The sequence below is a fragment of the Carassius gibelio genome, chromosome B5 (genome assembly GCF_023724105.1).
Source record: "Carassius gibelio isolate Cgi1373 ecotype wild population from Czech Republic chromosome B5, carGib1.2-hapl.c, whole genome shotgun sequence".
Classification (NCBI taxonomy): domain Eukaryota; kingdom Metazoa; phylum Chordata; class Actinopteri; order Cypriniformes; family Cyprinidae; genus Carassius; species Carassius gibelio.
In genome coordinates, this window is record NC_068400.1 from 22851253 (window position 1) to 22876409 (window position 25157).

The 25157-nt window shown below is 36.9% G+C and overlaps 2 protein-coding genes across 3 annotated transcripts in view; both read left to right on the plus strand.

Annotated features, from left to right (window-relative positions):
• Positions 1-83: 83 nt before the first annotated feature.
• Positions 84-15526, plus strand: LOC127958256 (A-kinase anchor protein 10, mitochondrial). 2 transcript variants are annotated; one of them, XM_052557061.1, is made up of 15 exons: positions 84-319; positions 1905-1952; positions 2515-2700; positions 5424-5975; positions 7587-7685; positions 8044-8128; positions 10453-10576; positions 10945-11081; positions 12043-12187; positions 12305-12475; positions 12588-12697; positions 13090-13172; positions 13450-13502; positions 13619-13714; positions 14344-15526. In XM_052557061.1, the coding sequence occupies exons 1-15, from the start codon at positions 298-300 to the stop codon at positions 14347-14349; spliced, it is 1917 nt and encodes a 638-aa protein (XP_052413021.1). In that variant the 5' UTR covers positions 84-297; the 3' UTR covers positions 14350-15526. The 2 variants fall into 2 exon arrangements, with proteins under 2 accessions (XP_052413021.1, XP_052413022.1); XM_052557062.1 differs by having other exon boundaries at positions 13093-13172.
• A 1036-nt stretch (positions 15527-16562) lies between these two features.
• LOC127958262 (LHFPL tetraspan subfamily member 7 protein) overlaps positions 16563-25157 on the plus strand; it is a 126020-nt gene continuing 117425 nt past the window's right edge. Inside the window, exon 1 of the mRNA XM_052557068.1 lies at positions 16563-17317. Within this exon, the coding sequence (XP_052413028.1) occupies positions 17006-17317 (312 nt within the window). The 5' untranslated portion in view covers positions 16563-17005. The remainder of the gene's footprint in view (positions 17318-25157) is intronic.

Sequence of the window (25157 nt, forward strand, 5' to 3'; positions counted from 1 at the left end):
ATAGAGAAATCGTATTTAGTATGTACAGGAATGAAGTCTTTTCATTTGTCAGGCCTTTTCCCATGATTCCAGCAGCAGCGCTGTGCCGCACACACTCCGGAAGTGAGGCGTTTATTGACAATATGGCGACCTGGCCAGCTGAGAGGGGACAGGACGGTTTTGGGTTTTGCCAGTGACCGCAGATGTGGATGATCAAAGCGAAAGATGTGCGCGACAGAGTGTTATGAATGAAGGGACTCGGGAGCTGTCGGGATGTTGTCTCTGAGCTGAGCAAGCCTTCACAGCCTCACATTCATCATGTCGTTCTTCAAGCGGAAAGGTAAGGAAGTGCTCCGCTCGATCATGATGGGATGATCGACGGACAGAGTGGGCTTTTCTGGACCGATGCTGAGCTCGTGTCCACATTAAAACTCCTTTACTGTTGTTCTGGCCATGAAATTCCTCTTATGCATCGCTGTCGTCTGCACACCACACCGTCTACATTAACTTCAGAGAGATGGGATATTCCTCTTTCAAGTGAACATTTTTGTTATTTTAGGTTATCATATGAGAACTTTGAGATTGTTTTGTGTGAATTATAGACATGTAATTGTTAAAATTCATGCTGCTAACTGAAAAAATACGTTGAAGTATCACGCATGATACAGTGTCACTCGTCTGACAGTTAGTCTAGTCATGTCAGAAAACCCTCATGTTGGAAGCTTACAATATGGAATGAAACAAAAATGATATTTAGAATAAAATAGAATCCTACTCAATGAACTCAAGTTGATAACATTGCAAGTGGTTTGGATTTTTTTTTTGACAAGGATGGCTTTCTTTGACATCTTTGATCTTAAGCTATTTTTTTATTTTCTTTAATGTTGTACATTATCCATTTCATAGGATTTACATGATTGGTTTTCATCTTTGTAGACTCCAAGGGCCACTTTGTCCAAGACAGTATCGGAAGGCCGGCCTATTTGAGCTGATGTGTAACTCTGTAATTAATATTATGTTAATATGATTTCTTATCGGGGTGCCATCGGAAATGATCTGAGGCTCCTAAAATGAGAACCACTCATTTCATAGTCATAGAAAACCTGGAAATATGTCTGCAAAGTTTAAATTGTGATTTCCAGGCATGTAAAATCTTTGTGGTGGAAATTTCTTTAGAGTAAATATACAAATCTTTATAAAATCCTTATCTGGTGAGAATTCACTGGTCAGAATGGGTGGTGAAGCTGCAGTCTTCAGATGTTCATACACACACAAACTATAATTAATTTGTAGTTTTGTATCTTTACGGAACCGAGTAACGGATCATTCCAAAATTCCCAGAATCCCTGCCCACATGACAAAGACCACATACATGTATCCTGTGACTTGGGTCATTGTGCATTAATCAATGTGTCTGCCCTGAGGGGAGGAAGGATGCCCTCTTAGCCCGTGTCCTATTTCACAGGAGCATCATTTCTCTTTGTTCGTAGTCTGTGTAGTCTTTGTAATTTAGTGTATGTTTTCTTCATCCATCAGAGATATGTGGGTTAATGTATGTTATTAGCACAGCAGAGGACTATGAAATGTTTGAAATTATGTAATACATGCTTGCACACTGTAAAGACAAATATCATCCCCACTATTTGCTTGCACTTTTCCAAATAATGATAGCGATGATGGAAATTCTTGTCGTTTTGTGCTTCATGATGCAAGACCTTTTGCCACAGTTTTTTTTTTTTTTTTTTACGCAAGGCCTCACCCCATGCAAATAATGCAGAAAACATAAAGTGGAAGGAGTCAAAAATGTGGGCTTTACTGGATTAACCCAAGATGGTTACTTTTCTTAAGTGCTGAATAATCCGGTGCGCTAGGATAAGAGATTATATAAATTATAAATTATATTTCCTATGTTCTTTATTTCATAGCTAAAGGAAAGGAACCTGAGAGACCAGCAGATGCCAAAGCCAGCAAAGGTGAGAGTCCTGTGTTGCTTTACTGTGCTTATGTTATGCGGTTTATACACTGTAATATGTACACTGTATACTGGATATTTTCATAAGACTGTGTTTTGATCGCTTCATATGAAGAACAGACACACACATAGAGCACATCACATGTGGTAAACGCAGAAGCTCAAACATGTTTCCATGTTGTTGGCCATATGTGATGTGCTCTATGTATGCATGTTTATGTGTGAATAAAAGCCTGGATTATATGTTTATCATATAAGAGACACTATGTCTTCACAAGACTTGGATTTAACACATGGATTCTTTTTATGACGTCTTCATGTCACTTTTGGATCTACAATGTTTTGGATACCTGGTCTTCAGAGGGACAGAAACCTCTTGTTTAGAAGATTAATCAAAGTAGGTCAAAATAGTTGTGGAATGACATGTGGTGATGACAGAATGTTCATTTTTCAGCGATCTCTTTAAATGAATAACTAGCCAGTTGAGGCATAGGCTAGGTTAGGACATGCTTTGGTTTATTCAGTTGTGTATTAATGTTCCTGTCCTGTGTGCTCCTCTCCAGCCCAAGTGTTGGCCCACTCCCCCTCTCTTAGCGGCCGTAATCATCATGCTATCCTGGAGGCAGCGGGACCCAGCCATGTGGCCATCAATGCTATCTCAGCCAACATGGACTCCTTTGCCCGCGGCCGGACTGCTATCCTCAAAAAACAGCCTAGCCACATGGAGGCAGCACACTTTGGAGACTTAGGTACAGTACACCAGCTATGAACATGTCGAAAGGGACTTTTAACTTATGTGCTAAATGGCTTTTTCCTGTCAACTGTTAAAGTCTGTAACTGAGAGATTGGGCTGGAATTTTTATTATTAACTGTTTGATCTCAAAGCTGCTGTTTTTTTTTTTTTTACTTAAGGTGGGCTTGGTAGCAACATTTGATCTATGACTTACTGTTCTGTGCTGAGCAGAGAAGGAATTATCACATTAGAGGAGGGATTTTGTGTAGCTGTTACTGAAATGGCTTTTGCAGCGCACTGGCCTGATGGATTTGTGTGTGAAGTGCCGTAATCTCTTAACCTTGTCATAGCTCTGTGATTGGTGAAAACCTGCACAAGCTCCTTCACTTTAACCTGGGTTCAAAGAATACTGCGATATATGTCCATGCCTATTTGTCTGCTTACTTCTCCTAGTGCTTTTTTTTACAAATAGGTCTGGTGCATTACATAACCAGCTGGTTGTCATTATGATTAGTGTATAATGTAACCATTATTCTTAGTCAGTTTTTCAGGAAAAGAAACACTAAATATGTACATTTTAAATGCATATATTTTCTAAAAGTTGATTTCATCCCCTTTTGTTAAGATAAATTGCACGTAGACCATAAATTAACGTGAGGCTGTGAAAGATGTGTGAGAACGTTTGACTTTTTTGATTATAAATTTAACAAAAATACTTCATTCAAAAAAGACAGAAGACTTTTGTTCCCTGCAGCCTGAGTGGCCCTAAAACATGGACAGAAAACCATTTAGATTTTAGTGGGCTTGAAATCTAAGTGACTGCCCTACAGTGATGAAATCTGTGAAGTTTACAGAACTTCAAAAAAAAAAGAAAAATGGCAGCTGCGGTTAGCAGATTACCATCTTGACAACCATACTGAAAACACAGGCAGTAAAAAGACAAAGCCACGTGATGAATAATAGTTCATTAAAGAAGCTTTTCTACAAGCTGAGGTAAATACTTCTATTAAGTATTAAAAGGTGCACAAAAACAAATCATTCATTTAAAAACACAAGATGTTACAAAGCCCTAATGTTCATAATTTTACATAAGTAATACCAAGAAGAAACAGTTATTTTTCAGTGATAAACCATCATATGCAAAGTTTGGCTCAAATGATTTCTGTGAATATCAATTTACAGTTTTTCACTTTTTTCCTTTTCACTTTCAAAAACTGTACATTTTACAGTATTTACTGTAAACTTACATGGAATGCCCCATTTCAGCTATTATAGTTTTTTACTTTATTTATTTTTTTTAACTTGGCCATGCTTAGGTTTCATAGTCATACTTGGTCTAGGAGTCATCTTCAATGTTATCATCTGCCCTTGGATAGAATGTCTTTGTTATAATGTCCTAACCCCTCCTTCACATGTAAAAAGGCATTGAAACGTATGTGTTGACAAACCAGTGTTGCAAGGGAACTTTGGTAAAGGCATTGCTTCTAACGTCAAAAGTGTTGCCTCCTACACAAATCAAATTACCGGTAGTAGTTTGTCATCTCAGGTACCGTCCTTTGCGTGCTCTGATACTGGACTCATTGTGTTCACATCTCAGTAAATGTTTTAATCAGACCGTCTTCTGGTGTCCTGTGGTGTTGAAAGAGGAAGGTGTGGCCTCTCAAAGCATTCAGTGGAGGTCACGGCTCTATTATAAGATCTCTTTTGTGTGTGTATTTATTTATGAAACTAAGTCTGTGCTTCTACTGTATATTATAAATGGATGTCTGGGTGTGGTCTGGGTTTGAAGCAGAGGCATTAAAGGTGCTGTGAGTTCAGTATTGTATAGCAATTGCTAGTTAAAGGCATCACTATTGCACTTGTTGATACTTTTGAACAAATATCTAACCCCAAGTATTAAACATGAAACATATGCTGATTGGCAATACCAGAATATGGGGGACTTGAGGTGAGCTCTTTTGACTTTAGACCAGTAAGCATCCACCTAGAGAAACAATCTAGATCGCCCTATAGCAACTGTAAAACAATGCCTTGGGATTATAGTAGAGAGGTTTGGACAGACGGAGGCGTTTTTTTTGTCAAGTCACTTTTGATTGCCATGATTGCTTTATTTTTGGTTCTTAATTTAGTTATTTTTATATTGTTTGTTTATTTTGGGCTTTATATTGTTTTTGTTTGTTTTGTTTCATGTTTTGTTTTTAATTCGTTTAGCTGATTTGATTTTAATTATTGGTTATTTTGAATCGTGTTGTTTTCTTGTTTTTGATTTTTTTTTCAGTTGTTTATTTGTTTTGGGGTTTGTTTTAGTTTTTCGTTTAGTTTTTTGCTTGTTTTGTGTCTCAAGTGTTTCTTTTTACTTGTTTTTAGCTGTGTTGATTTTAATGATTGGTTGTTTTTTTATTGGGTTTGTTTTTCGTGTTTTGTGTTGTTTTTGATTATTGGTTATTTTATATCTTATTTATTATGGGGTTTTGTTTTTATGTTTTGTTGTACATTTAGTTTTATTCTGTGTTGTTTTGTGGTATTTATTGGCTATTATTTTATTGGGTTTCGTTTTGTTTTTTAATTTTCCCGGTTTATATAAAAAAGGTGAAACTTAAATTGTGTGACAACACACATATCCGTTAACTGGTTGTTACCAGTCCAAATCTGTGATTGTGCATTTTTTAAGTGGGTTGTCTCTACATAAGAAAATGTGGATTGTAACAATGGGTTTTAAAAAGTGTCTTTGCTTTTCAGGTCGCTCCAGTGTCAACTACCAGGTTCAAGAGACTCGGTCTCGGCTTTCTAAAACCGTAGACCAGATTTTGCGGGATAATGTGGCCATGCCCTACTTCATACAGTTTATGGAGACCCACTCAGCTGAGTACCTGGTCCGCTTCTGGCTTGAAGCTGAGAGCTTTCGATCCACCACCTGGTCTAGGGTCAGAGCGCACAGCCTCAACTCAGTCAAACACAGCACCTTGGCTGAGCCTGCAGCTGCCCTGGAATCCCCCGACTCGCCAGAGTCCCCAAACGACCAAACTCTGGATGAGGGAGATGATGAGGACACTTTCTCCTCCCGGACTTCCTCCAGACCTCACACCCCCAGCCCCCAAGACACTAACTCTCATACCGGGGCTCTGATTGGCCACCGGAATTCTGTTAGCTCAGAGGGGGCGGCCCGGCCTGGGACTCCCCACCTGCAGCCCAGCCTAAGATCAGAAACGCCCACCAGACAGCCCTCCTCCAGGACAGGCACTCCAGTTAAAGGCCAGTCTACTAGTGGCCTCTCTGACAAACTAATGAAAAGTGAGTACAAGTTATGGTAGCCTCATTGTTGAAAGTCTTATACCTGTTTGTTTTGACTGTTTTAATGCAATTACTCCTTCCAGCTGGTATTTTTAAACAAGTGCTGGCTGAGATGATCTCCTGAGTTATTTAGGGTTAAAGGAGAATTCTTAGTTAAATTCCACTCCAAGTAGCAATAGCATGTTCTGTGGCATGCTGTTGATCACCACAATAAAAACAGGAGACGTGTTTGTTAAATTGCATTTATAATTTAAAACAGTAATTCGAAGGTCACATTTAGATATTTGTATGTTTGTGCACTCAAATTTTCTCTATTTTTACACTTGGATTAGAAACACACACTTGTATAATAATCTAAACACGACATCTTTTCTACAATTCCTTCCAGTAGTTTATTGTTGTGCATCATAGTTGCATATTTTAAATGCTTATGGTGGTGCATTCTTGCTTGGCTTTCTTTTCAAGTCCATAATGATAAATACATATTTGAAATAAAATAAAAAAAAGATTTCTGACCTGCAAATTTGACATTTGATCAGTTTAGCATCCATCTATGTGACCTTTTGGCTGAATTAAGAAAGAACTACTTTTTAAACTGCAGGGTTTGCAGTATTCCTTCGTAATTTCACGAAAACTGTACCTTAAGCTTGAGTTTTTATGAGCAGGCCTTAGGGAATAGTCTGTACTTAAGTTTTTCATGGTTAGTGGTCTTTTACCATTACGACATATTCCTTTTGTATCAGACGATGACTTTTAATATCCATGCGGCATTGGTTTAATAGAGCAAGCTTGGTAAATGATCTCATTTAGCATCTTGGCAGTAGACTACAATGAACAGGAGTCAGGAGCTGAGTATTCATTAATGGCTAATACAAAGAAGCTCCAGGCTGTAAAAGCAGTGAATGGAAAAAGTCAGTTGAGCCGAAAGACATCAAATCAGCTTAGAAGGGGAGTCAGATCCTATCAGTCCATGGCTTCTGCTGCGATGTCTGAAAAAATAACAACTCTTTGTCCACTTCATTGCATTTTATAAGGCTGTCTCTGGCTTTTCTCAGCATCTAAATGAATTTTATGATAAGCAATTAAACGTTTAAACATGCTCTGAAGAGATTCCTCATCTCACAGAACCCCAATGGCTTACTACTCATGATGGCTGATCATCAACCACAATTCAAATAAATCATTGGCCTTATCTATTCATTTCATAAATATAGTTACTATATACTTTTTTTTTTTAGTTTTTCTGGTGTCCCAAGCACACTTTATACAAACATACTGACATGCTTTTCTGTATGAAATGTGCACCCATCCTGTACTTGAGTTCGATAATAATGTTTAACAAGGTGTAGGTGTAAAATTTGTCTCTAGGCCTTTGCTCTGATTGTACTACGGTATTCATTTGTTTGATTAATAGTTATGCTTAAGCACACATGAGGTTTGATGTATAGCCATGGCTGAAATGTAAATTAGTACACTTCTGTAGGTCAGTGCAGAGGGATGTTGAATATTATAAAGGTGTTCGCTGTGGATCGAGTCTGATTTGTCCTTCATCTTTATCCTCTGTGTCCTATTTTCAATTTCCACATATACTGATTTTGATCATTTCTCTAGGTATAGAGAGGGATGCCGTTAACATTTTCACTAAGTACATATCTCCAGACGCTGCTAGGCCAATTCCCATCACCGAACAGATACGCAACGACATTGTGGGTAAGAAAATTCAATCAATCACAAGGATGTCTCTGTTTAGATGGCTGAAGATGCACTCCAGTGATTTTTCTTTTCTGTTTGAACAAGAGAATTATATTTATAGGAGATACTGGGTGTTTAGAAACTGGTGGCCTGGTTTTATGGATTTCTCTTTAGGAAGCTTGTTGGCATTACATACCTTATTTAAGTTTTTAAGTACTTTTTTTTTTTATGTTAAATATCTTAAAAAAGACATTTTTTGATTGGATGGAATAGAACAGTTTTGCTCTATAGGATGTTGAGAGCACTTATACAAGTTTAATTTCCTGTTTCAAGTTTCGGTTAGGATAGAGTAAACACGTTTTTTTTCTTTTGTTAGCGAAAATCTGTGGGGAAGACGGACAAGTGGACCCGAACTGCTTTGTCATTGCACAATCTGTTGTGTTCTCCATCATCGAACAACAGTACGTAATTTCACTCTCAGTGTTTGTCCTTCACACACATTGCTCTCATATCATATCTGTAAGTGTACATTTATCAGTTTTTATTCTTTACATCCAGTGTACTCAAGAAACAGAATGTATAAACATGCAGAGAGATGTCTTTGGCTGTTCTTTAAGCATTTTTTAAACAATATGTAAAGAATAATTTTAGCTTAAAATAACCCTTATAGACATCTTGGGCCTCATTTACGAAAGAAACGTACAACAGAAAATTGTGCGTACTGGCGTTTTAACGCAAACTTGGAATTGATCAATATGGACGTGAGCGTGTCTACGATCAAATCTCACGTCTGGTCTCAGTTAATTTACGCAAGTTTATGAGTTTCCTGCACCTGAACTTTCGCGCAGCATAGTAAATATTGTGGAGAATTGACCGTCAAACGAAACTCATTAGTTGATCGTTAACCAGTAAGATTAGACTGTCTTTTTTTTTAATTTTATACAGGGCTTTAGCTTTATATACACGAATAGCAGCGTAAACACGACCATGAGGATTCAGTCGTCGCATCATGTTCCTGCAGCGCTTCTGTGAAAGGAGATAAACAGAAATTAAGCCTATAAAAGGAATGAAATAAATGGGATCGCACAAAATATACAATAGGCTATACTATAATTTACAGTGTGACAAAAGGAAAGAAAAAAAATGGTGCAACAAGTATAGGCTATACGCTCATTTTTGTGACACTCAATGCATTTTATTTATTTTCTTTATATCTTTATTTGGTTTAATCCATCTGATTGCACAGTTGTCTCACGCACACACAAACAACATTAGTTCTACCGTTGCCTGACATTTCAGCCATTCGTCATCAAACTAAAATGCAGTCAACCAAACATAAGTTACAGTTTATTTTAAAAGGTCTGCTGTAAAATCCGTGTACAGCGCCCAAACAAATACTTTTGCACATGTGAAGGATTTTACATGGCTATTAGAGCATAACTGAAGTATAAAGCCATGTTCAAGCTACATAATAAATAATATTCAAGCAAATGTTACAAATATGGCAAAAACTGAAAATTTGCTTGTGAGCCCAATGTGTTTCAGTTTTGCTTGACATTTGTATTCTGTTTATTATGAATGCTTCTATATCCTAATTTCTGTTTTATTTTATAGTTTAATATATCATTTCATAACTTAGTTTTTTTCATTCTTGTTCTGTTCTGAATACCGTTAAATTGACAATATTTGTTGTAGAGTGAGGGGAACTAAATAAGCTGTTTACATTTACCAGTATTTTAATATACATATATATTACATAAATTAATGTAGCCTAATTATTTGCAATTACAAGCTTAACGGATGTTTTTGGAGTAAGATCAGTTTCTCTTTTATGAGATAACTTCTTTTTTTTGGCCGTGTTTCTCCATGTCTCTCGGGGCGAGGTTTCTGAAGCAGGGTGTTTTTAGGGACGTGATATTCAAATGATTAATTTATCAGCATGCGATCATTCGTACGATGAGATTGGCGGCATATGAATGTTTCATGTATCACACGTGAACTCTGTCGTAGTGCACACGGATCTGCGCTCGTTTCTACGTTAGATTGATAAATGAGCCCCATAGAGTTAATTTACGAAACTCTAGATGGCACAAGTTGACAGGTCCTTTACATGCAATATGCTAGCACTCACGTCATTTATTACATGGTGCAAGCTGATTGATTAACAATCATAGACATCACCATGCTATTCAGAGAGTTGTTATTTTTTCCACTCCATCTGTTCTCCTAGCTGTTTTTGATCTTAAAAACTGGTTTTGCGGGGTGTAGAGTTGGGGCTACAAGGTTTTCGTAGTAAAGCTGGGGCTTTAAAGGGATAGTTCACCCCGAAATAAAAATGTGGTCATTAATTACTCACCCTCATGTCGTTCCAAACCCGTTAAGGCATTTGTTCATCTTTGAAACACAAATGAAGATAACTTTGATGAAATCTGAGAGGCCTCTTACCGAAATATCTTCATTTGTGTTCCGAAGATGAACAAAGGTCTTTAGGTCATGAAGGTCATGATATGGTGATGAGTAATTAATGACAGAATTAAAAACATTTGGCCGAACTATCCCTTTATCCCTGTAAATATATTTGCTTGTATTTACAGGTCAGGGGCCATGAATTGTTATTTTGCATAATTATATTATTGAATTCCACTTTTATGTTATTTTGTTTTAATTAGTCATACAAAATCGACATAATAAATTGACAGGCCTAGTGTTTCCTCGCTATTTATTTGAAATGTATTTGTTTATCCAGCCTCTTCTCATTCTGTAATTACATGGAAATGTTTTACAGGCACTTTAGTGAGTTCTTGCGGAGCCATTATTTCTGTAAGTACCAGATCGAGGTGCTGACCAGTGGCTCTGTGTTCCTGGCTGACATCCTGTTTTGCGAGTCCGCCCTCTTCTACTTCTCTGAGGTGAGGGCACTCACTTCAGCTTCGTTTTAAAAGGAAATAATAGCATTAATACACTTTTAAATGTGCATTGAAATTGGATTTAAGTGTTTTATGAGTCTAGATATTATGTGTCCTGTTGGAAACACACTTTCAAGTTGAATTTATGTTGAATTTATGCATAGAGCTGTATAAGCACATGAAATATGCTGAGCTCGACAATCTTCCCCAAACCTGTTTCTAAATGGCAGAATGCACCAAAAGTGCAAGTGTGCGTATAAATTGATGGACTTCTGATCCAAGTACATTTGAAGTGCCAAGGGATTATAAAGTAGGATTGAAACCTAATTCAAAGTGTGTGTGTGTGTGTGTGTGTGTGTGTGTCAATATAGTACATGGAGAAGGAGGATGCAATGAATGTGCTGCAGTTCTGGCTGGCTGCAGAAAACTTTCAAGATCAGTTGGCTGCCAAGAAAGGCCAGTACGACGGACAGGAAGCCCAGAATGATGCCATGATTCTCTATGATAAGTATGTTCTATTTGAAGTCCAGTGTAATCTTTGTTCTGGTACATTATTCCAGTCTACTATTAGGGATGGGCAACTAGACATCAAATTATCACCTTTCCCCCTTGATTAACTTAGGGTTATGTTTTTGTGGTGGTGTTGCTATAAATACAATGGATTGGTAGACTTCTGTTGACCTCTGAAAATTAAATTTTTAGCCATTTTATGGGGGTCATAGTAAATATTGTTAAACTTAAATATTGTTTTACTAAAACGCTAAAATACTGCTGTTTTTTTCCTACAATAACATTCAAATGGAGTTGGTCTCTTATGCTCCCCAACGATACATTTGTGTGGTCAAAAACAGTAATATTGTGAAATATCATAAGTTACAATTTAGAACAACTTTTCTTAATTTAATGTATGTTTAACATATTTTAAAATGTAATTTATTCCTATTATGTCAAGACTGAATTTTCAGCAGCCATTACTCCAATCTTAGTGTCACGTGATCCTTCAGAAATATTTCTAATATGTTGATTTGCTGCCAAAGAAGCATGCATTATTGGGGAGAAACGCAAAAAAACTAAGTCAACCACAACAACAAAAAACAGCTTATTAATATTTCTGCCGTTACTTTTCTTTTCAGGATGCTTTAATTAATAAAAACTTGAAAAGAACAACATTTGTTTAAAATAGTACTCTGTTTTTAGTGACACTTTCAATCAGTTTAATGCATCCTTGTTAAAAATCTTACTGACCCCAGACGTTAAACGTGTCTGCTTGGTTTATGATGGACATGACTCTAAATCAGCATTTTTCTACAGAGCTTCTTTGTTGCTAACTAGTCATTAAGGCAACCCATAGGCCTGTTGATTTTGACACTGCAATTATGCACATGCCTCTCTAGTGTTTAAGATCTGGCAACAGCATAACCATTACTTTTGGTGGACAGTAGACATGACAGTTCATGTGATCTGCATAGGTATTTTTCACTCCAAGCCACAAATCCGTTGGGTTTTGGTGACTCTGTGCGGATGGAGATCGAATCGAATATCTGTCGAGAAGGCGGACCTCTCCCAGACTGCTTCAACACTCCACTAAGACAGGCCTGGACCACCATGGAGAAAGTGGGTTATGTTACCACAACACTTTTCCATAAAAGTGTACAAAAAAATGATGAAGGTGGAAGCTTGGTATTAGGACGAACAATCCTTCTGAAGTTTTCTTGTTTTCCTCAACCTCAGGTTTACATGCCAGGCTTTCTGTCAAGCAACCTTTACTATAAGTATTTGAGCGACCTTATCAACTCCGTACGGGTGGACGAGTTTACCGGAGCGAATGCCAACACCCCGAGCCAGGGCTGGACCCCGGAAGTCGACCGCAACTCGAGCATCACAGAAGGGTCACAAGTCCAGGTGACTGACTCTCCCCAAAAGCTACATCGCACTTGTTTTTCATAATAATACAACGATTCTTCATGAATATGGATGCAGGTATGGCTAACTTTGTCCGGATCTTTAATTGCAGCAAGGTACTAAAAAAGCAGCAGTCAAGATCCTGAAGAACTTCGATGAGGCGATAACAGTGGACATCGCCAGTCTGGACCCCGAGTCTCTCTACCAGAGACCGTATGCTGGGTGAGTCAGCGTTTGAAAGCTTCATGCTACACTTCCTTCCCATCACTGGACTTCAGCTCAGTACAACATAAACATCTTTAATGTTCAACAAAAAGGATTGATCAAGACCATTACTACATTAAACATTCATTGATTATGGATATGTTTTAGACCTTGCATATTGAACATTATATACATCAAGGCAACATATAGGTATCTCATTGGCTGACATAGATGGAAGTTAAAATACCTACTTTTTTTGGGCACATAACAAGTCAGTTAAAAATATTATGTATGTTTTTTTTGGGGGTCCACCTGGGCCAGCAGAAAAAGATTCTTATTGTTGAAGCTTGGTATTATGCACAAAACACTGGATTTAGATCCGGATTCAGCTTTTCTTGCTTTCATCTCAGAAGAATGACCTTTGGGAAGGTGAATGAGTTGGGCCAGTTCATCAGAGAGGCTGAGCCAGAGCCAGATGTGAAGAAATCCAAGGGTAGGACACACACACACACACACACATGCGTGCACTTGCTCTTGAGAACTTTCTTCTCCTCTCTCTCTCTCACTGACACACACTTGCACGTTTGGTATTGTGTGAGTTGGCTCTTAGTTATGACTTCTGCTGAAGTGCTCTTGATGTCTTCAGTGTGAGTGCAGAGAGTGTGTTGCCATGGCGATAAGTAGCCGGCGATTGTGTTGAAGAGCAGTGAAAAGCAGGATTCGCTGCTCTGTCCAGCTCACTCACTCTTACTTTATTTCCTTTCTATCAGGTTCCATGTTTTCTCAAGCAATGAAGAAATGGGTTCAAGGAAACTCGGATGAGGTGTGCCCCTACTTATTTCATTCAAATGACATGTCATCTTTTCGAATGTCTTTTTATGAAGTGGAAATGGATTTATAATTTGATGATATGGACTGTCTTTGTTGTTGGTGTGCCAGGCACAAGAAGAGATGGCATGGAAGATTGCAAAAATGATCGTCAATGATGTCATGCAGCAGGGACACCAGGGAAGCCCTGAAGTGAAGGCAACAAAAGTACATCTTATTTTACCTTTGCATTAATAAAGATCCGTTTCTTGAACTTCACCCCCCCCCCCCCCAAAAAAAAAAATTCTGTAATTTATTCAAGTCGTTCCAAACCCAGAATTACCTTCTTCTGTGGAAAACAAAGTCCATTCCTAAGAGTTTGTATGGTTCTATTTTTTTATAGTGATGCACCAACATTTTTAACAAATTGCTTGGATTTAGCAGTGAACTAAAAACAAATTTTCAGTTATAATTTTTTTTTATTTTTTTTTAAATTAGAATAGTAAAATTAAAATAAAATAATTAAAATAGTAATTATTGATGTGGACATGAAAATCTGTGTAAGAAATGGTATGACTGTACAACACAATATCCCTTTGATTTTAGTCATGTTAAATATGTCGAACTTTGCATTTTTCTTGAATGAAAAAAAGCAGTCTTATCATTCCGTTGAACATCTACATTTTTAGTTTTGGAAGAAGATGAGGGTGAGAAAACTATGACAGAATTGTATTATTGGGTGAACTAGCACTTTAGGTGTTTATTGTGTATTGCAGCATTGGGGTTAGTAGTCATTTTCGACTTGCTTCAGAATGACAGGAAGTTGTGCAGAATCTAACCTGTCTTGTTTTCATCAGCTTTGACCCTCTGGTCAAGTGTGGAAGCAGCTCCTACCCCCCCGCTCCTGTCACCTTCTGCATTACGACTGGAGAAGCAAACCACCTGAAGACGAACACACAGCTGAACTGCATTAACATATCAGTGAGGACTGAAAGAGGCATTCCATGATTTCCTGCATGTGTTTGTGTGTGAGAGCGTGAGTGTCTAGATATGCACACTAATAGCCAAAATATGTTTTCCGTATGATCCATCCCATTATTTCTAGCACTCAGAAGGAATTCTGTTTATTATATGAAGAGGAGCTAAATGAGTTTAACTGTAGGCGTCGACTGAGCTGTCGCACAGCAGACGAACAGAACAATATTTCAGAACAAGACTGAACGAACACGGACACAAATATTTCAAAACGTACCTGCTGTTGTGTTTAGCTGTTACCATGTCGGCCAACAGGAAGTGCACAGGAATCTGAACGGGAACTACAAAGTGGCTGTGACTTAAATGTTTCCTTCCTCATCTTAATTCTTATCTCACACTTCTCTTTTATCGTTCTTTTTCATTCGCTTTTTTTTAAAGAGTGGCTATGAAGTGCTTAGACCTTTTTTTTTTAGTACAAGTAAACAGAAGTACAGAAATGCATAAATACCTAAGGTGGCTATGTACAGTTTTATTTAGAGATTTACGGTATGCCATGGTGGATGTAAGTCAGCCAGTGTCAGAGACCGTTTTGTCCCTCTCTCATGGAGCTGAAGTGACTGAGGGAACGGGAACTAAAGAACCCGGGCCTGGAAGAACTCCCTCTAGAACCCTGTCCAGATCTGATTCTAGACTGTAGAGATACACAAACTGAACTGTTAGGGCAGTGTTCATCCCCCTTCTGTATACATGTGGATTCCTGGTTTACCGCCATATATTAATGTTAGTTCTTTTGATGGTGATTGTCTTTTTCTTTTCTTTTCTTTTTTTTTTGTATGATATGACAAGCTCTGTCTAAGAAAATCTCAATGTTGATTGTTCCTTTAGAAACTTGTCTTGGACATGAAGTTATTGCTTTGGACCTCATTGAGATGTGGACGAGAAACAGGAAAAAGACTTTTGGTACTATGTACCACTAATATGTTTTCTGAAATATATGTGTACTTAATCTATAATATATTTAAATGTGTTTGATTTAAATACATATATTGTTGAAACGTCTCTTGACGCAGGCTTTGTCTTTTGTTTTTCTTCTTGGGTTCGATTGGACAAAGCGTTTTACAGTTACCTGTGTAGGCAGAATATTGTTGATTTGCACTTTGAAATTGGATTTGTCTTGACGTATTGAGCGGAACTCAAATCAAATGAATTAGAAGAAAATAAGAATCCTGTAAAACAGAAAAAAAAGGAAAGAAAATGTTATTAAAATAAAAAGGTTTAAAAAAAAGCAACTTTTCTTTTTCACTTTCACAGTTTAAGTTGTGTGGGCGGGTCTCAGAGACAAAGGTTCTCATTGGCTAGTTAGTTTTGAAACGACATTACCAATTTTCTCATTTGTTTGTAGTATGTACGTTTTTAAAACATAGTTTCCTATTCGATTATTATATTAATGAATGAATCTTTCAGTATTCACTTTTTACGTATTTTAAAGCGTTGGAATTTGAAAGAAATTGCATTCACTTTCGCTCGCAAAAACATTGAAATATATTATACAAATAATATGTTATACATTGATTGAAATATAACTTTTCCTTCCCTCAGTATTTTTTTTTTTTACATCACTGTCTCCCTTTAGGTGTTTTCTATTTAGTGAAATATATTGAGCATGACTAATATATATATATATATAATAGAAATTTCCACGATGCTTGTACTCTGATGCTCAATATTTGTTTCCATTCTCATACACTAGTGATAAATCCACGGCACGGTAAATCACCAGCAGAGGGCACTGTAAGACACGACACACTTTCACACTTTTTGAAAATATTTCAGAATGCTAAAACGAAATAAAACTATAAATAATACCGCATTTAATTGTTTGGGTTGCTGGACTGTACTTATTCATCCTATATTTAATGTGCTTTTATCGGTGTGTATGTTGATGGGGTTAGGCAAGGGTACGAAACGAAACGCAGGAGATGAAAACTATAATGATGGCACGAGTTTATTACACGATTGAGGTTTTGAAAAAAAAAAGAGAAACAAATTTTCATGAAGCAAAGACTCGTTTGAACACCTTGGAAGTGGCGGTAACGCCCACGTCCGTGTGACTGAAGCAGGCGTGCGCGCGGCGCAGTAAGTTTGAGCTCACTCCTGCAGCGCGCGAGCTGCGTGTCAGAGCTGAGGAAGATGATGATGAGGAGGATGATGTATACGGGCTGTGAGTAACGCAAACAGAGCGGATTCAGATCTTACTACATAGTGAGCACCTGCTGGAGGCAGTTCTGAGAGCTTGAGCTCTGGGTGTGACGGTGGTCTTTTGTCCTCCAGCTGCTTTCCTCTCTGATGAATTAACTGGAGTATCCTCTCTATTGAACTGGATCGAGCTGGAATTACGTTTAATTGAAAAGTTAGGCGTGCGTATGCTCCGTGGTTCACTGGTGCATCCGTGTGTCCGCACACTCTCAGCGCATCGGTAACTCATGTGTTCCTGTGATTATTTGGTGCTCGTCTAATGTCACCCCGTGAGTGAGCGCGCTCCAGATGCACTCGCTGTTTGATCGCAATTGGAAAGGGCTGGGAATCGATCTGTCTCCGGTCTCGCTGCCCCACGCTGCTGTGAGGATGTTCAGCTGTGTCGGGTGTTTTTGGGTGCTCCTGTCCTCCGCCCTGGTCGCGATTTGCAGTTTTAGTTTCATCTCACCCGCTTGGATAGTGAAGGACCATCTGAAAAACAAGGACTCCGTGAGTTTCGGGCTCCTGTGGCACTGCTCCGAGTCTCTGGATCATATGTACAGATGCTACACCTTTGGCGGGCTGGGCAAATTTCAAGAGATTCCTTCAAGCTCTTGGCAGGTAGGCTGGAAGTGGATATATATGGTAAACGTGCACTAACACATGAACGTTTGAAAGTATTAAATATAAAAATTGAGCATACCGCAACTTTAGAATAAAACGTAGCCAGAGCTTGCAGAATTATTTCAGGATGGCTCCTAAACCAGCCACATAGGGGAACTTTTCTGATGGGCTTTGATTCTAAAGAACATTGTTTTGGTTAAATATTTATTAATTTTAAAAGTAGATTGAAACAGAAAGTGCATTTATTTATTTATATTTATTACAGGTTCTAACTTACTTTTTCAAAAGTTGAAATGTAAGATTTTGATCATTTTCTCAATTCAGACATTTCCTTTATAAAGTAAACTCCTATAAGGTGTTAACATCAATGCAATGAAACGTTGCATTTTTAAACAAAACAATCTTGATATTTTCCCCATTGGTATTCAATCGATGAAAATTACTTTAGCATCATGCCAGCATTTTAGAGTCGAGTTTCTCTAAGAAGTTTTTGTGTTTCTTTTCTTTTCTTTTTCTTCTTCTTATTTTTTTACATGACAAGAGTAGCTTTAACCTGTCCGCATTTGAAAATCTACATCAGAAACTAAATGAATCTTTATACACTGGAAGTTATTTGATGCTTTTGTTAGCAACTCAAAGGCTTATCCAGCCATCCTCTTGAAGGCAGTCTCAGAAAAGTGAAACAATTGTCATCATACATTCACACACAATATCAAGAATCCACATCATCAAACCAAATTAGATTATACTCTTGGTTGGTTTGTCTATATTCAGATCTTTATTCTTGGACATGTAATTACTGTTTTAACAAAGTCAAAACCATAGTGTGAAGAAGTTTCCTTTTGAAAGATTTTCCTTTTGAATCATCAGCTTTATATTGCTTTATATACTTGTAAACAAACAAACAAAAAAAACGTCTTGAGAAAGTAAAATGGCATAGATGGCTCTTGGCACATTCCTTGTTTATGATGGGAAAGAAGAGCAAGCATTGCTTATCTCAGTGCAGGGCATAGTAGTTTTGCTCATTTGACATAGGTCTATTCTTAGCAGCAAAGTGCACCAAGCATTTTCAATAATTCAAAGCTCATAAAACAAGAGTTGAAATTGGACCATCCCAGTAAATACTGATGAGTCCTACTGGTAAAAATGAAAACATAGTTACATAATCTGTTAAAATTTCCTTTTGCAGTTTACAACTTTGTAAAGGTAAAAATTATCTGGCGTGTCTTAAAACTGGGTCACATGAAAAAGTCCATGATCTGAGCTAAGGGGACTGTGTCAAATAAGGCTCGAGATTTCTGAAGAGGTTAGTCAAACACTGAGGGTTTTGCAGGCTTTATCGGACTGTCCTCACTAATGTTTGTACATTCAGTGCTGATTTGTCCTTGGGGAATCATTTCACTGCACCCACTGCTTATGTTTAACTGTATGATCATTATAATAGCAAACGTATCATATTTCTTTCACATATATGAAATGCCCAAGAGGTTACATCTTTTATTTCACACTTTTATCTTTTTCATTGTTTTCGGGTTCATTTTGACCTGTTTTCAGGAATCAAAAAATACAAATATCACATTGTTTTTGATATTAAAATCAGGCTTTGTAACACTGTCAGGATATTGCAACAAACAAATTTAACAAAAGCCTTTTTAACAAAGTGTTTCACTTGTATTTGACCGTCCAATGTTTTTTTTCACCTTGCAAATCAGTCTGACCTTAAAATATGTAGCATTTAGTAAGATTTGGCCCCTCACATTTACGGTTTTCCATGATAGAGATGATAAGGTTAAAGGGTCACCTGGAGGAAAAGGCCCCTAGGATATCATTTTTTCCTGGCAACAAAAACACAGGAGCTCTTTCTAAACACCTGTACAATTGAAACAGATTGTTTTGCATAAATGTGGACTAAAACTGTAGCTCTGTACAGTGTTCATTCATATATATAATATTTATTCTTTATAAATATAATTTTTCATGAAATATTTATATATATATATATATTGGAAGGAGGTGTTTAGACCTGTTGTAATAATGTTGTAAAAATTCTTCTGTTGTAAAAATAAATGTTCCAAAAATAGGTCTTTGCATGTCATAGAAGAACCATTTTTGGTTCGCCAAAGAATCTTTTTGTGTGTGTGAAGAACATTTTCATAATCTAAAGAAGCTACTTCCTCTATAAAGAACATTTTGTAAAATGGAAGGAGTCCATGGATGTTTAAGGTTCTTCAAGCAATCAGCGTATGAAAGGAATTCAAGAGTTTAAGGAATTAAGGAGTGTAAGGCAAAAGTTGTGTTGTCAGTTAACAACCCATAGAAAGAAAAGATCACAATTGAAGATAAATGCTGAGCAGTAAATGGAGATGTTTAACATAGATCTCAGCAAGGTCACCAACTGTGATTAGATTTAAGTAAAAAGAGATTTTAAAATAAGCTCATGGGTTTTGTTTCTTATATACAAATTGTATAATGTTTTGAATGCTTTGCAAAGACTTTCCATTGACTTCAATTGTTTTTAAATTAAGCTATATCTCTACCCTGCCTCTAAAAATACATCCTACGCAATCCTCTTCATGGTATAAAATTTTAATTAGTACATTATTTTTATCAGATGTCCCAGAAGAACATATATAAAGTCCATAGTAATGTAGTTTAACATCTGTGTTGCCCTGTTTTCAACACACCTTATCCATTTCAGATAATAGAGAACAGAGCAGTCTTCCTCTTCCTAGTTCCATTAATACCCTAAATCTCTCTCTCTCTCTCTCTCTCTGAAGCATAAGCAACCTTGAGTCTTATGATTTATGTATCAGAAATTAGCATTTGAAAGTAGATATTAATAAATTGCATTTCTTGGATTTGTAGAATTTGAAGGGCGGAGGATAAAGATGTTCTGTCCATACTCAAGGCATTACAGAAGGAAAGAAAGGAATGGATTTGGAAGCTATGTTTGGCAGTGATGTGTGTATGGCTTCTGCTAAATGCTTTAGTACATAACTGAGTGTACACACTACACAGCTCTGACTGACGAATCATTTATTTATGAGCATTGTTAGCACTGCCATCTTTGTTGTTTTGGAGGTGAATGGATGTTCAATGATTCAACACTGATTATTTTGGATATATATGAGGTACAGTTGGGTTGGGTATCGAAATCTGCATTCTGATTCGGTTCGGTGCATACCGGTTCCATAGGTACTGCTGCCATATTGGTACAGTACCTATACAGTAGGCTACATGCCAAATTTTCTCATGGAAAACAAATCTCTCAACTAAAGCTGTAAAATAAACATGAGAGTCAGTTCGTTCTACATTATTATAATTTTTAAGGTTGACTGATTTGTTAAAATAACACATCTGGCTAATGAGTTTATTGTCACCAAATATGTTTGTTTCAGAGGTAAATGTGACATTGAAAACAGGCTAGACTGATCAATTTTTGTGATTTAACAATTGATATCATTCTGTAAAAAACAGAATCGATTAATATTGAGATATCAATATTTCTTATTAATAATTATTGACATTGCTCACCTAATTGTCTCTGCACATTAAATGTTAATTAACAGAAAATGATTTGTGCTGAAGATCTTTTGAAGCTGTATGCAGCAATTATTGGGGTTCAAGCACCAATGTCTCATGTACAGTGGCGGCCAAAATGATTAAAACACTAGTATTTTCAACAGGTAAAAAATGGTATTTTGCTGTAGTGTGTCAGTAGGAAATATCAGTTTACATGTCCAAACATTCATTTTTGTGAGCACAAGGAGTCTACCAGCAGCCAGTGCTCCACACAGAGATCTGATCTCACCATCATCATCAGTCTGTCTGGAATCACATGAAGAAACAGAACAAACTGAGACAGAATAAATCAAGAAGAACTGTGGCAATGTCTCCAATATGCTCCAAGAAACCTAAGCTACCGAAAAACAATGTGCATGTGCACAGGGCAAAAGCTGCTTTAAACGCAAAGGATGGTCACACCAAATGTTGATTTCATTTAGTTAATAGAAGTAAATTAATGAAGAAAATATATTTATGACATTTTGACAGCATCCCCATTTTACAGCATTTTTACACAAGTGCTTAAAACTTAAACTAAAAACTATAACAGTACTGTTGCTTTGCAGGTAGGTTGCTTGAAGAATCTGGGAGACGTTGCGACAGTTTTTCTGGATTTAGTCTGTCTCAGTCTGTTCTGTTTCTTATTTCATTCCAGACACATTACACTTTAGAGGGATAGCTCACACAAATATGAAAATTCTGTAATTTACTTCAAAAGTTAAAAAAGTTGAAATTTACTGTAATTAACCCCAAACCTTTCCAATCTTGCACTAATTTCTTTCTTAATTAAGATCTTTTGAAGAATGTTAGTTACCAAACATCCCAACAGCCACTGACTTCCAGAAAATACTATGGAAGTTATTGGCTGTTGGGATGTTTGGTTACCTACATTCGCCATTATGTAAGTATTATTCTATGTATTAGGAGTGATAAATAATATTGTCTCTAAATTTTAATTAGACAGACAGCAATATATTCAGTCATGCCTGGTAGCAAATATTGTATGTTCTCAATATTATGAGGATATAAGCAAGGTAAAATTTAATAACCAGTTAATGATCAGATTTCTTTGCAGACTTGTTATATTAAATTCTGCCTTCATTTGTCTTTCCTATTGATGCAGATGGCTTGTATTTTAGAAACTGTACCCTTGGGGGAATAAGAAGTTCTTGAAATTTGTCACATTTCTTCAGAATTTCCTGTTGTCCATGTGTACCAAGTTTTGCCAAATTTGAACATTGTATTCAAAAGATATAGGCGAGTTAGTCATTATGGGCCACACCCACAAATATATATCTCCATGATATGAAATGTTATTCTGAGATGCTTTACTGGCTCAATCACATAAGATATCATGCAATTTGCACTGGCTTATCACTCAAAGGGGAGGTCTATCTTTTTCCTCTTGCTTCTCCACTCAGATTTGCTGACAGAGGCTGTTGTCATGCATGAATGGCTGCCTCTCTCAAGTTAGGGTGATTTCATGTTAAATGTTGTGCGGCCCACTCGGCCATCAAGCAATAAATACAGTACTTTTTCATCATGCCGCCACAGTCCTGCCTCAACTCATTGATGTGCAGATTATTCTATTTATTTTAAGACCCCCCAGTCACATGTTTCCCATATACAGACACACACTCATGTTTCTCAGCATGCCCAGTGCCCTTCTCTTTAGAAGGCAAAGGCTCATGGGGCTTGTGTTTAGGCTCACAGCATAACATGTTTTTGGAGTTTCGTAACTAATGGTACGGACTGCAGGTTTTAAAGAGGTAATGGAACGTTTGGAGGTAAACTAAGTACCATAACTAACAATGCATTATATAGAGCTGTAACTGTAAAGTGTTGTTTATTTTATAACTCTAACTTTTTGCATTTGGAAACAACTCTGTAACCATGTCTTATACAATGGGACCAATTCGTTTTTTTCTCATTGGGAAGCAGGCATTTTGAACTATTTGAGAATATATTAAAATACCTTCACACTAATATGCCTAATATAAGTTGAAAACACAAAATGTTTCTTTTCTCATCACAATCAGTTTGGAATTACATGAGACACATAAATTATGCCATATTTTCTATTCTAAATGGCAAAATATAAGAAAAATGTTGAGTAGTTTGCATCACTATATTACTGTCAGTGATTTAACATTTCTTTCATAAAATAATTGTCATATATTAAATGTTTTACCTCTTTAATCTTATTTCACTCTCTTCCAATGTAAAAATTTACACTTTGTGCTAGAATTTGCACTCTGCTTCTTTGAACCGTAAACGTGCCTACTTGGCCATCTCAATGACTTTGATGAGCGCTATAGGACCACTGACACAGACCAGCCTAAAAGTGGGGAGACTAGTCCTCTTCAATGTCTATAGTGAATACAACCCTGCTTCCCAATTGTGTTTAGGCTTGAAAATTTATTACAATTTTATTCATATTTTAACATTATCTTGATGAACAAAATGTGTAGGAATCATAAAACGTTGTTGATTATAGAACTGCAAATATGTGTTTCTATTCTCAGATCTTAGTTCTTTCAATACATTTTTCACAGTGGAATCTGCAAAACCTTAACCCAGTGCCCACATAGTTCATCTTGTGAAAATAGCCTCTCATGTTTTTGTGCTGCATTATTGAGACATGTTCTTATTCTCCAGTCAGAGACTCTGTGTTTGTATGCCTGCTTCAGAACCCTGTTGTTTTGTGGTTGAGTTTTTGTGATTCTCTATGCCTCCATCATCTCCATGTTTCAAAGCCCCCATGGGCCAAAGAGCACAGTCATGACTGGGATTTTACTGCCAGCTTACTGATAGAGAAGGTATTAAATTAAGTATTAAATCTTTTTGTCCTTTTGAAAGTACATATTTATACGGTGATGATTGTAAATTGTTCTGTAAATAAAGTGAAAGCAGAAGACTGATTTAACCATTTGAATCTTTTGATATGTAAAAAAGGGGTTGCTTAAATCTAACCAATGTGTTTTGGTTGTAAAAAAAAAAAAAAAAAGATAAAAAGATAAGAAAACAAAAGGGACATTTTTGTGTGTGTGTGTGTGTGTTCATCTAAAATGTGGTCTTTTATTATCATGTTTGATGGCATGCTAAATCCAGTTGGTCTTTTTCATCATCATGTTTGGATGCCTTGATGCCTTAAAGTGAGAAGACCCGTAATCACTAATAGAGCTTCTTTCCATCAGTGTCCAAGTCCCCATGGGCACAAGTGTGCTGTTGACAGGCCGAGTTATTTGTTCTTGTTGAGGAAGTCATTCTGCCCTGGGCTACAGTGGTTGGACAGCGATGAATGAGCTTTAAGATCGGGTGTAGAGGAAGTAATGCTTGCCAACCGGTAAAGTCTCACTCAAACTGTTAGATGTGACAGAACGGTAAGGAAGTTAATATTGAATGTTGGACTTATATTAAAGCTATTTTGTCTTCACTAAGGCAGTTAGGGTTTTTCCTAAAATCTTGACCCTCAGTTATAGAATTAACTGGTTAACTCATTCTGCATAGTTTATGCTACAGACACTTTTGATTTTTTTATATTGTATTTTTCTTGGTAGGTGAAGAAATGGGACAAAAGGAAGATAAAACATCACTGTAACTATAGGCTAAAGTCTTAATAATAGTTCTAATTCTATGTCTGGTTTTGAAGTGAGCATCCAGTCAACACTCTATCCCATGTGGCCAGAGGATAGCGAATAGCAGTAAAGCGATAACCAACTGACACTAGTAGGTCACATGACAATGACAACTTTTAGCATGTCTGAATTGCATTTATACCTCACACATCCATACCATATACAACATACTTTTTAATGGTCACAGAGTAATTATTCAAAAGAAGTACCAATTTAAAGAGTATGCGATTTTTGCTGAGTATGCGATCATCACCGACATCATCTTCGATGCAAATCTTCCCACATCGTGACGTAGACATGTGGGGGTGTGTTAGAACGAGATGTTTTAGGAGGGTGTGGTTGACTCTTAACTTTTATAAAGAATATTTCTCTGTGTTTGAGACTTTAGTCTTTGCAACTTTACAGATCTTCTTTATGCACCAAGAGCTTGAAACACTCGAAAGAGAAAGGAAAACTTGAAATAGCATCATACCGTATGACCCCTTTAACATCAGCATTTCATGAATATGTGTATATTGTTTCCATTCACATGTAGATTTACATTTCTGTACAGTCTAATCTTTAATTGTCATACCATGCGAATTTCATATTCAAAAATTATTTTAACCCAAAAAGAAAGTTATTCTTTCTTTGAA

Coding starts and splice junctions, on each gene's coding strand:
- LOC127958256 (XM_052557061.1), top strand. CDS start 298: ATGTCGTTCTTCAAGCGGAAAG. Junction 1,953..2,514: donor AGATGCCAAAGCCAGCAAAG/GTGAGAGTCCTG, acceptor GCTCCTCTCCAG/CCCAAGTGTTGGCCCACTCC. Junction 5,976..7,586: donor CTCTGACAAACTAATGAAAA/GTGAGTACAAGT, acceptor TCATTTCTCTAG/GTATAGAGAGGGATGCCGTT.